Genomic DNA, 12,789 nt, shown 5'->3' on the forward strand with positions numbered 1-12,789 from the left:
CGCTTAAGTTTTCGGGGAATATCTAATGTTTTCATCCCTTGACCAAGGCATGCACTATTTGATGCTTTTCGGCAGCAGAGAGATCCTTTTTCTTTCCCATGTTACTTGAAAACACTGGCCGGCTTAATAATGTGAACATCATTTTTAAGTAGTTTTCCTTAATTACAATCACCTGGAAAACTAATTATCACATCTGTTTTAAGATTGATTTCAGTGATCCATTGAGCCCTGAGACACAATACCATCCATGAGTTTATTTGAACAACAAAACAATTAAATCTTTATGACACTTAAATCCAATATGCATAATAATTTGGAACACTGTGTACTCCCGGCCAGAACCTAACTAGACTATTTGTGGCACGCTCAATACAAGTGTATAGCGAGAGACTGGAAATAGTCTAGTCGGGTTCTGGCCAGGAGTAAGCATGCGGCGTGCATGCTGCAAAATTGCCGTCACATCTCCGGCACCGACACTGGCAAACCCTCACAGCATGTAGTGCATGCACTGGGAGGATTCACAAGTCACAGAGTGACTGCAGACTTGTCATTTGACCCAACAACATCCTTAAGGGTGACATTTCACTAGATTGAGCATGTTAAACTGACCACATCAGGGAATAGTAGCTGCTGAGCAAAATTAAGTTTTTATATTTCAGTTTTTCCTCTCCGCTGTGGAGATATTAGCTTGTGAAGCTTAGGTTATAATTTATGATAAGTCCAAAAGGATGTTACCAAACATTTTTCTCTGGGGCATGTACTGCATGAAGTTGACCAATCATAAGCAGGCAGCAACAAGGAAAAAACAAAAGGAACAACCCGACAACAGCTTAAGACATACAATGACAGACTACTCTCCTCACTGGTCTCACTGCAGAGATGATTGTAATTACAATGTGCTGGGAGTAGCACGTGGAAGAGTGAGATTACTAATACTTCAGCTTTTATATAAGGCAGCACAGCAGTGGCGGCAGCACAGCAGTGGCGGCAGCACAGCAGAGGCGGCAGCACAGCAGAGGCGGCAGCACAGCAGAGGCGGCAGCACAGCAGAGGCGGCAGCACAGCAGAGGCGGCAGCACAGCAGAGGCGGCAGCACAGCAGAGGCGGCAGCACAGCAGAGGCGGCAGCACAGCAGAGGCGGCAGCACAGCAGAGGCGGCAGCACAGCAGAGGCGGCAGCACAGCAGAGGCGGCAGCACAGCAGGGCTAGCAGCATTGCAAGGAGTGCTGTTAGAAGTGTTTGTAATGAGACAAAGCTCAGCAAGAGATGAAAGCCGAAAGAAGGTGTATGTAATCAGATATTTCTGCTCTGCTCCTGGGACACTAATTAGACAAAGCTCCGCAGCAACATAAACATTGTGTCTGTCACATGGAGAAACCTGCTCCAAGCTTATGTGGAGGTTTTAACCTCATACAACAGAAGAAGTACTCGCTCCCAAGTGGGGGGAAAAAAAAAAGGCTTGTTGAAGCACGGTCGGACTTATCAAATTATAGCCTAAACTTTACAAGCCTGTATCTCCGTAATGGAAAAGAGAAATAACAAAAAAAGAAACCCCCCAAAAAAACACACCTACCGTATGGTGAACTTTTGCACTCAGCTGTGCAGCCACTATTCCATGCTTGAAACTGGTGAGAGTTACAACAATTACAGAACAAATCCAAATATGTTATTTATTTTTAATCCCTCAGGTTTCAGTAATTATATTTTGGGAAAAGAAGGGGGGTGAGGTCATTCACTAATATTCAATTTATTTAGATCCTGTAATATTGTGATATTACTGTCTATGGCACAATTGCCAGTTTGGGGCCCTGAGGGAAATGAGCACCAGAAGCAACTCCCCCAACCAGTTACCTCTTAGGCCGGTTTCACACGTCAGTGGCTCCGGTACGTGTGGTGTCAGTTTTCTCACGTACCGGAGAAACTGACACACGTAGACACATTAAAATCAATGTGTCTCTGCACATGTCATTAATTTTTTGTGGACCGTGTGTCCGTGTGCAAAACACGGAGACATGTCAGTGTTCGTGGGAACGCACGGATCACACGGACCCATTAAAGTCAATGGGTCCGTGTAAAACACGTACCGCACACGGATGCTGTCCGTGTGCAGTCCGTGTCCCGTGCAGGAGAAAGCGCTACAGTAAGGGCTGTCCCCCCAGCATGGTGCTGAAGCCGCCATTCATTTCTTCTCTCCAGCAGCGTTCGCTGGAGAGAAGAAATGAAAAATCATTGTTTTATTTTTTTTTGTGTGTTTAAAATAAAGATCCTTGTCACCACCCCCCTCCCACCCCCTGTGCGCCCACCCGCTGGAAATAAAATACTCACCCAGCTCCCGCGATGCTTCCTCTCAGCACCGCAGCTTCTTCCTGTATGAGCGGTCACGTGGTGCCATAGGGGTGGAGCCGCATATTCATCACTGTAATGAGCGGTACCACGTGACCGCTCATACAGGAAGAAGCTGCGGCGCTGAGAGGAAGCATCGAGGGAGCTGGGTATTTTATTTCCAGCGGGCGGGCGCACAGGGGGTGGGAGGGGGGTTGGTGACAAGGATCTTTATTCTAAACACACACACACACACAAAAACAACTATTTTTCATTTCTTCTATCCAGCGAACGCTGCTGGAGAGAAGAAATGAATGGCGGCTTCAGCACCCAAAGCAGGGGACAGCGCTTACTGTAGCGCTGTCTCCTGCACGGTCCGTGTGGCACCCTGTCGGCACACGGCTGCCGCACGTGTGCCACACTGATGTGCCACGTGAGCTCACGGGCACACGGACAACTCCGGTACCGGAATTATCTGGACATGTGGGACAGGCCTTAAACGCAGTTTTCGAAATAGACTGCAGCATCTAAGAGGCAACAGCTCTTGTAAGAGCAGCTGTATAGCACGGCCTGCATTCTGTGTTTTATGGAGCAGGCTCGGCTCCAGAACCTGCTCCGTACAGCAAGATTGCATTTCTGCCATAAATGTATGCTGGTAACGGGTTAAAGAAATACAGGATCCAAAAAGTAAGAGGGGTAGATGGCAAAATCAGCCTCATCTATGCACTTTAGAAGGAAAAAAAAAAAAGAAAAAAAAAAAAGTTACAAACCCAATATGTGCGAATGTTGTCGCAAAAGGAGTTGTTAAAACATAATCTATGCTAATTTTAAAGTATGTGAACTTTGGAGTAGATTAGGATTTTTCCTCCGAGCAGTGCAGGCACAGCGAACGGCTGGGATAATTAGCAGATTATGTATGCAGATTATGCAATGTCACAGATCAAGCCTCGCAGTCATGTTATTTCTCAGATCTGCTCACCAAGGAGAATCAATTTAATAAAGTCGGGTTTAGGATTTTTCTGTTTCTGCTGATAAATCCCCTGGCCGAATTGATCAAAGTTATATTTTGTACTATGCCATGAGGCAATGGTCGATAGAATTTATTGTGCCATCCTGTGGATGTGCCTAGAACCAAACAGTGTATTTATTTCTTTACCCTCTTTCTTATGAGATGACAAAATGTACTGGAGATTGGGTGGAAAATGTACTGGAGATTGGGTGGAATGCCCGGGTGTGCCCTGAGATAGCAACACCTACAACAAAGCTCCACCGCACACTCACAACTGTATCTGCAAAAGGCTTCAAATCCCCATACGGCATAACAAAAAGTACTTAGAAATGGAGACACCCACATCCCAAGTAGCATATATCCAATACTCAGTCATGTGAAATGCTGTCAGTGGGGTTGACATCTGGTGATTGACTCGGCCATTGCAGAATATTCCACTGATTTGCCTTAACTCCGTCAAGGCCTTTTACGTATGCGGACTCGCACGCAGAGACCACATCTTTCTCTGCACATGAAGGCTTTTTTTTTCTTCCTAAAATCCAAAGGAAATGTGTCATCTTTAACTTTAGGCCTTGAACGTTAAGCACCCATGATCCGGAAGTAGCAGCGCTTTGGATGCAGCGTATGTTGACTGTGTCCAAAACGCTGCATTCTATTGAACGCAGGTAGATCCCTATGTGTTCACTGAACCGTGCGGATTTACCGCATTCAGTACATTCTATTGATTACATTTCTGTCGTTGAGACTAGCGTCTCCGCAAGAGGAATTGACATGCTGCGGTCTGGCACAGTTGTACACACACACACACACACACACACACACACACACACACACACATTATATATGCACGCACACACTATTTTTTCTCTTTTTTTACATTCTAAAAATTACAAAAAGGAAAATGGGCCCCAAATTTAGTACCTAGTAGCACCCCCTTTTGAAAGGACCACAGCTTGTAAACGCTTTTTGTAGCCAGCCAAGAGTCTCAATTCTTGTTTGAGGGATTTTCATCCATTCTTTCTCTGAAAACTCTTCCAGTTCTGTGAGATTCCTGGGTCGTCTTGAATGATCTGCTATTTTGGGGTCATTAATACCATAAAACAGTATCTGCACCCCAAAGTATGTTTCGTATTGGCTTTTTCATGGTATTGAAAAGCCAAGGCAAAACACGTGATGGGGCTCTGTCCTATGGCACGAATGGATTCTAGATACTTCACTTGTGTTAAGTTTGGACTGTTTTTCTTGCACTTGGCATATTCTGGCATAACCAATATTTGAAACCGTTTGCTTCTTTATGCTGTACATTGTTTTATATTATTCTTTGCAGGACATATTATCCAGGTTAGTCTCTGGATATCCAAGTAGGTAATTTAGCCCGTTTCTGATTGTTATCATACTGCAGTGAATTGGTTTTCTATTCTTTTTGACTACATATATCAATGATTGACTAATTATTTAATTATACTAATTTTATGGACGGGGTAGTCTTGTACGACAACCACTTTACAATTTAACTAGAGCCTTTTCACACACAGCTCCAGATGGTCAAATTTGGTCAATGATTGATGGACTATATCTAGATTATCCCATGCGATAAACCTGTCTCTCTCCTTTTGATGGACAACATGGAAGTTAAGAACACGAGAGCAACTTAGCAAATGCATTACTAGGGAAAAATACTTAAGCAGTTTACCAATTTAAGTCATTAAAACACATAATTCAATGCTACAAGTGATTAAACATGTCCTCCGAAAGAGATCTTCGTCTACACACACGGTTATTACACTAGAAGTCTTACTTGAGCAGTTCCAGGATACCAATCACAATATCATTCACATAGCAGAATCCAGAAGCCTATGATAAAATGGCAGATATCAGTATAAGACATACAAATATCAGAGAGCTCCTAATGTTATATTCTCTGAATTTACCTCAAATTTCTTGGCGTGGTGAAGTCCTCCGGCCCAGTTAATCGCAATGTCACAAATCTGTGCACAAACAAGTATAAGAATGTTAATATTATAAAGTAATATATAAATGCTGTAGTGATTCACTCTCTTATGAAGGCAGTGTTCACACAGCCACTGCAGTCCTGTGTCAAAACAATGTGACGTTTATTTCCACCGATTGCACAACACTGAAAAGCAAAACCAAAAACATAAATCTCTAGCCTTGTCCAGGTGCTAACTAAACAAAGTAGATGCCTTATGGGCGTCTAAGGATGCGATAACTCTATGACCACTATTATCAGCCCCCAACTGTACATTCAGAAAAAGCCTTCTTAGATTAACTGCGGTAGACCTGTCAGGCATAAAGCTGGACTGATCTGGATGTATTAACTTACAGATAACACCCTTCAATCGGGTCGCTAACACTCCAGCCAAAAGTTTAACATCCGTAGTGAGCAAAGAGATTGGGCGATACAATTCAAGCAGTCGTAAACCTTTATCCTCCTTTGGGATTACCACTATATTATGGCTTCCCTCATGGAAGCTGGCAAGATTCCCCTATTCTTAACCTCCTCCAAGACCACTCTTTGTCTGGGCAACAACACTCCCTCCATCTCTTTATAGATTTTGGCTGGTAGTCCATCTGCTCCTGGCGCCTTGCCATTGCCCTTAAAGCACGGCTCAGTTCTTCATCCGTAATAGGGGCCTCAAACTTTCCCTGTCCTCACTCAGCCTAGGTAAGACAAGACCCTCTAAAAGTGCCATATTTTCTCCCACTGATGGGACCACCCTGGAGGCGTACAGATCCGCGTAGAAGTCCATAAAGACCTTTAAGATCTCGGAGGTTTCCGACACTTTCGTAGAGTTGTCAAGTACCAATGAATGTACGAACGATGTACCCCTCTGGGCAGAAGCCACCAAACATGTGCCCCACCACCTCCTTTTCCTGGTAAAAAGCTAGTCGTTGGAACACTCTCTTCCTCCCTACCCTCTCCAAAAGAATTTTATCCATATTATTCTGGGCTTCTTTTAGCCGTTTACCAGCCTCAGGGGTACCCAGTGTGACCACCTCATCTTCAGCAACTCTCAACATTTCCCTCGCAGCATGTTCCGCCTGCTTTGACCGCCTCTTACATCTACTGATATCCCTAAACAGCAAACCTCTCAAATATGCTTTCATAGTCTCCCAAATAGTAGGTATATCCGCCCTACCCTCATTAATCTCAAAAAACTCCTCTACCTCCCACTGCATGCTCTTTAAACTCACACTATGCAACCAGTTAGGATGGATTTTCCACTCTCCCCCGGGGCCAATGGGGACACATGCCCGGCGCAACTCCACTTCAATCGGATTATGAGCCGAGAACACCCGTGACAAATACCTCACATCCCCCACCATAGTATCAAACATGTCATTTCCGAGCACCATATCTATTCTGGATAGGGTATCATGAGCCGGCGAGTAGCCCCTCTCCCCAACATATCTCACTCTCCACAAATCAATCACACCAATCTCTCGGACATATGTTCCAAATGCCGTAGTATGGCCTTCCGACCTGTTCCTGCATTGCGCATTTCACTACCACATACTGCCCATCCACATCAACATGCACCTTCACCTCCTCGTAACGCACACCTGTTGGGACCAATACCGACAATCACCCTTGAGTACGTAGGGAAGGTAGAATGATACGTTTTCTGTAGCCTTCTCGCGAATCAAGTGTGTCTCTAGCAGACATATCAATGAAGCTCTTTGGTCTCGAGCATATTGTAGAACTGCCGCTCGTCTGGTCATATCCGCTAGGCCTCTTACATTCCAACTAAATATTTTAATACGATCCCCCAACATATCGCTCAACAGAGCCCGAGCCGTCTAACCCCTCCCCCCCACCCTTGAAACTCCCACCCCAACCCCCCTGAATTAAAGCTTCTTCCTCTCAGATGGGGCTCCTCTGCCCATTAAAGACACTCTCACCTAGGTTTCTTTCTCCCTCTGCCTCCCGCAGCCATCAGACCTACAGCTCTTTACATTTATCAATAACATATCAAAGCGTACAATAAAGTAAAGAGATTACAAAAACAACACTCTCAGAACACCCTGTTAAGTCCAGAGCTTGACGCGGTGTCCACCGCTAGTCAGAATGAGTGCCGGAGTCCGGTGGACACCGCGTCAAGCTCCGGACTAAATCAGCTCCTAGCCCATCTCAACAGTGGGAGCGCGAGTGACTGTAACCAGGTTTTTTCTGCGCTGTTACCAAGAGCCATCCATTAACCCTCTCAGTACGTAACTGAAGAAGGTCAATTAGACCGAAACATTTTATTGGTACTACACAATAAAAAATCAAGCCACATGCAATTAAGTTGAGTGCCAGGTTCTTTTACACTTTCCACAGCAAAGACTTGTCAGAACCTCAGCACCAACCGTCTCCTTTAGCCAATTTTCAATAAACTCAGTAGGGCTTCTCCCCTCAGATTTTTCTGGCAGACCCACTATTCAGATGTTGTTTCTTCTGGATCTGTTTTCTAGATCCTCATTTTTTGCTGCCAATTCTGATATCTGTTGAACAAACTTTTTCGCTGCCTTTTGTAGCTTTACAACATAATCCTCCGCAGTGCTCACCCTCTGCTCCACCTCTTCCATGCTTTTGTCCATTTACTGTATGGCAGCCTTTATCTGTATAATCTCCCCTTTAACTTCCTTCATCTGAAGGGTCAAGTCATTTAGGGACTGATTACATGAGGACAAAAGAATAAAAACATCCTTTAGGGTCGGCTCCCCTCCCACTTCTTTAACAGTCTCTGCTGCTGCAGCCATGCCACCGTCTCCCTCCCGCTTCTGTACCTCCTTCACTCCTTGACCGATCGTCTCGTCCTCCTCTCCTTCAGATCCCTCTTCAGCAAGTGCCTGCGCCTCTTCCCCACCATCCACCCGGGCAAACTTTTTTAGCTTTGCTGCAGCCTCCAAGTGCTTCTGGCAAGCGGCGTTTGCCTTTTCAGGGTCCGCCCTGGCCGCGGCGCCATCTTGGATCCCGCCAGCCTCTCCTGCGCCCGTGTCCTCTTGTCTCCTCCGAGTCATCTCGTCCTCCACCGGGGGTCTCCGCAGTGCTCCTCCACTCCCGGAGTCTTCAGCCAGCAGGTACGGCACAATTTGAAGCAGACAACGGTGTCTGCACAGGATTATATCGCTGGTGGCTGCGGGAGCTCTCTCCTAAGCGTCCGCTCACATGGCCAGCTAGGACACGCCCTAACTAAACAAAGTAGACCCTGGCTGCTCATACATGGCTGAGCTAGCACCAGCTTGGTCAAACAGCAGCTATCGTCTATAGCAACCAGTGATTCTTGCAGTTTGGTGCATACAGCCTGTGAAGTCTCTTCTCAGAGATTCTGGCTTCTCTCTTCAACTCCAACATAATCCACTATGGTCAGCCTCCCCAGCTGACTGACTATGGTCAACACCTAGCCTGGTTATTTGGAGAGCTAGCAAGGTGCACCTACTCAGACCATGTAGAGCTAGGATTTAACCTTAGCTTTCCTGGCTTTGCTACAATACTAAAAAAAAAACATTTTGCTAAAATTGTGAGTGTTGGACAGTCGGCAGGCATTTCTTCATGAACGAGCAGATGGCACATATAGCAACCTTTCCAATCACTGAGAACTGTGCAGCTACACAGGTCTCTCTCCCTGCCTGAAGCCGATCTATCTGATGGGTGCAGGTCAGAATAAGATTATAAAAGACGCCTGTAGAGGGCCATGCTGTTGGTCCTAGAGAGCATACCACAGAGCTTGGGCAGCAGGACAGAAAAGTCTTAGTTACTTACCGGTAACGGGATTTTTCAAAAACCATGAGAGCACAAGAGAGGCGATTCCCCCTTCAAGGACAGGAAACCTACAGGCATAAAAGGGCGGCACCTCTCTCACGCATCAGTTGTATTACAGATCACAAGAGGACCTCCAATGGTTATTGCAAATACAAATTTTACCCGTACCACAAATTACTATCATAAATGTGAACTTATACACTAGTGAAGAAAGTGACAGGAGGGAATATGAGGGTGCTCTCATGGGTTCCCAAAAAATCCAGTTACAGGTAAGCAACAGACTTAATCCCATGACCGCACCACGACAGAATTACAGAGAAAAAAAAATCAGGGATAAACCACAGCCTGAAGCACCCTTCTTCCAAAAGGGGAGATCGGAAGAGGATCCCATATCCAGACTATAATGCTTATGGAAAGTGGAACGAAAAGATCAAGTTTCTGCCTAAGGCTACTTTCACACTAGCGTCGTGCACTGCACGTCGCTATGCGTCTCCATTGACTTGCATTTGCGACGCATTGCCACACGTCGCAACCGTCGTGTGACGGTTGCGTCGGACCGTCGCCACCAAAAAATGTTGCATGTAACTTTTTTTGGTGCGTCGTCTGCAGCATTTCCGACCGCGCATGCGCGGCCGGAACTCCGCCCCCTCCTCCCCGCACCTCATAATGGGGCAGCGGATGCGTTGAAAAACAACATCCGCTGCCCCCGTTGTGCGGAGCTTTCACTGCTAGCGTCAGTGCGCCGCAGTGCACGACGCTAGTGTGAAAGTAGCCTTACAGAGCTGCTCGATTGAGCCATCCGATCTCCCCTCCCAGGAGGTTGCCACGGCCCGTGGTGTGAGGCTTCAGCCTTTCTGGAACTACTTCGCCACTTACAGAATAAGCTAAAGAAATAGCCTCCCTAATCCACCTAGCTATTGTGGGTTTTGAAGCTTTGAGCCCCTTTCAGGGTCCCTGGAAGGACACGAACAAAGAACTACCCTTTTTCCAGGAATCAGTAACAGACATCTAACATCTATCGTATGAAGCTTCTCTTCCTTAGGATTCTTTGGGATAGCGCTAAAGGAAGGAAGAATTATCTTTTGTAACCTATGAAACTGGGATGCCACTTTAGGAAGGTAGAATGGATTTTGATTCAAAAAATGACCCTGTCTTCCAGAAACTGAGTGAATGGTGGGACTCTCGAAAGGGCCTGAATGTCACTGACTCTTCGGACAGATATTAAAGCCACCAGAAGGGCTGTTTTATGGGAAAGAATTTTTACATATGTTAAATCAATGGGCTTGAATGGTGACTGACATGGCTGTTAAGACTAGGTTTAAATCCCATGGAACTTCTATTTCTTTTAAGCTGGGCCTAAATGAAGCCCTAATAAATCTAGATACCCAATAATTCCATGCCAGATCAGTTATACAAGGCCTCAGAGTTGACACTTGGAAATTGAGGGTGCTGGTGGCTAGGCCTAGTTTGAGGCCTGTCTGCAGAAATCCAGAACCCAACCCACTGGAACCCCATCCTCAATCCTTGATCCCGAGGCAATTAGAAAATTTCTTCATGTCCTGGCATAAATTCTAGTTGAGGAAACTTTCCTACTTTGAAGTAGGGTGGTGACAAGATTGGGAAAGAAACCCCTTTCTATTAACAGAACCCTCTCAAATTCCAAGCAGTCAAATGAAGGTTGGTTACTTGTGGATGGTAAATTGGTCCCTGAGAGAGGAGATTCGGAACCTCCGGAAGGACCCAAAGATCGGTGATCGACAATCCTCAGCCAGGAGAACCATGGTCTTCTGGGCCAAAAGGAGCGATTAAGATGATCCTCGCTTTGTCTTCTCTGATCTTCCTTGCCACCAGCGGAATCAGGGTTATTGGAAGTAAAGCCTATGCCAAGTTGAACTTCCATGGAACTAAGAAGGCATCAACCTCCTGGGGACCTACTCTGGCGTTCATAGAACAAAAATTTTTCACCATCCTGTTCAACCTGGTGTTAAAGAGGTTCATGTCCGGACGGCCCACATCTGCACTATCTGGCTGAACATGCACTGATTTAACTCCCACTCTATGGGCCTGAGTGGATTGCGGCTTAAAAAGTCTGCTCTGATGTTTTCTCATCCTCTTATATCAAGAACAGTTGAAGACAGGGGATGATTTCCCACTAGTTGGAGTAAGCGATGTCGCCTCAATTAAGGGTCTTTATCACGTTCCTCCCTGATGGTTGATGTAGGCCACTGTCATCTGCTTGTCGGATACGATCCTGATATGATGATCCTGTAAGGGACACAAGGAGTTTTCTCACTGCTAACTCAACCGCAAGAAATTCCTTCAGGTTTGATTAAAAACCTCTCTCATCCTCTGACCAAGTCACTTGAATTGCTATGTCTTTTAGATGAGCCCCCAACCCCTGGGTGACCCTGGGTGACCCAAGGTGACCCTGTGAAGGAAGAAATTATGAAGGGTTCTCCATTTTTGTGCTTTTCGACTCCATTTTCTTGTTGCTTAAAGATAAATTCTGTTATTTAATTAGGTAAAAGGTTATAGCTGCCATGAAATAATTTTATCTTGTTGTTCACAAGCCTGTTATTCAACTAGGCTATTATTTATGTTCTGCTCCAAGGCCAGAGTGTCCTGGCCTGAACCAGATAAGAGACTCCCTATACAAAACTTTGAGGCACCTGTTAGAAAAACACATACTATGCCAAGAAGATATGACCATATATGTAGTTTCCGGTTTTTCTGTATACTCATGGGTTAAGTTTTTCCTGCATTCTTATAGGTTAAGAAATGTGAGCGTGTTCTTATGCTGATTGGTTGAAGTATAATTTCTATGATTATGAAAAGCGATACACAAAACGGGGGCCGGAGATCTCGATCCCCCATACAGAGGCACACGTCTCTGTCTGGTCATTTTCAGTTGCCGGCAACGCCCTGTAGATTAATTTGGAAATCACTAAGTCAACCGTGAAGGATCAATTTAGATCCTCCCTCAACAACCCCTGAGAGATCTTATTCACCCAGGGAACACCGCTGGACAGATTAGTGAAATTCAGCCACCAAGGAAGGGACTGCACTGATGACGGAGATCACGCTATTCTTCCTTTCAGGTGCCCTCTAAGGAGAATGTCATTTCTTAATATGTCTCATTGTAAGGCTCTAGTATGGAACTAGGCTCACAGGATTGCCTGAATACAAGACATCATCGAACCTAGAAGGGACATAGCACCTCTAAGAGACATGTGGGAAACTTCAGTGTCTTTAACACTAGCCGTTGGATGCAATCTATTTTAAATGCCGGGGAGACGACATTCCTGCACCTCGGAGTCCAGCAAAATTCCCAGAAATTTAAGGTTCAAAAGTCAACCCAATAGCTCTAAAGTGGATAATACCCTGTCTAGCTGAGTAATGCAGTGTCAGGCCAAACTGCCTACCACTAGAAAATCATCCAAATAACTGACAATACAATTTTTTACCCGCAGATGGGGCCATGACCTCTGTGACCACTTTGGTGAAGACAATCGGGGCAATCGCGAGGCCAAAGAGGAGGGTTCTTAACTGGAAGTGTCTAACTACTCCCCCACGGACAACTGCAACTCTGAGGTACCTGCTGGTGTTCTACATGTTTATGCACATGGTACTAACCATCCTTCAGGTCCAAAACTGTCATGAAGCAATCTGGGAACAGTAATTTTATGTCAGA

At 45.5% G+C, this 12,789-nt stretch overlaps 1 protein-coding gene across 6 annotated transcripts in view; it reads right to left on the reverse strand.

Moving 5' to 3' along the window:
* HDAC3 (histone deacetylase 3) overlaps positions 1-12,789 on the reverse strand; it is a 72,639-nt gene that overhangs the window by 42,104 nt on the left and 17,746 nt on the right. For all 6 annotated transcript variants that reach the window (XM_077266201.1, XM_077266198.1, XM_077266195.1 and 3 more), the window contains 2 exons: positions 5,263-5,319; positions 5,130-5,185 (listed from right to left, as the gene is read on the reverse strand). In XM_077266201.1, coding sequence (XP_077122316.1) covers positions 5,130-5,185; positions 5,263-5,319 — 113 coding nt within the window. The remainder of the gene's footprint in view (positions 1-5,129; positions 5,186-5,262; positions 5,320-12,789) is intronic.

This window comes from Ranitomeya variabilis, chromosome 5 (assembly GCF_051348905.1).
Source record: "Ranitomeya variabilis isolate aRanVar5 chromosome 5, aRanVar5.hap1, whole genome shotgun sequence".
NCBI lineage: Eukaryota > Metazoa > Chordata > Amphibia > Anura > Dendrobatidae > Ranitomeya > Ranitomeya variabilis.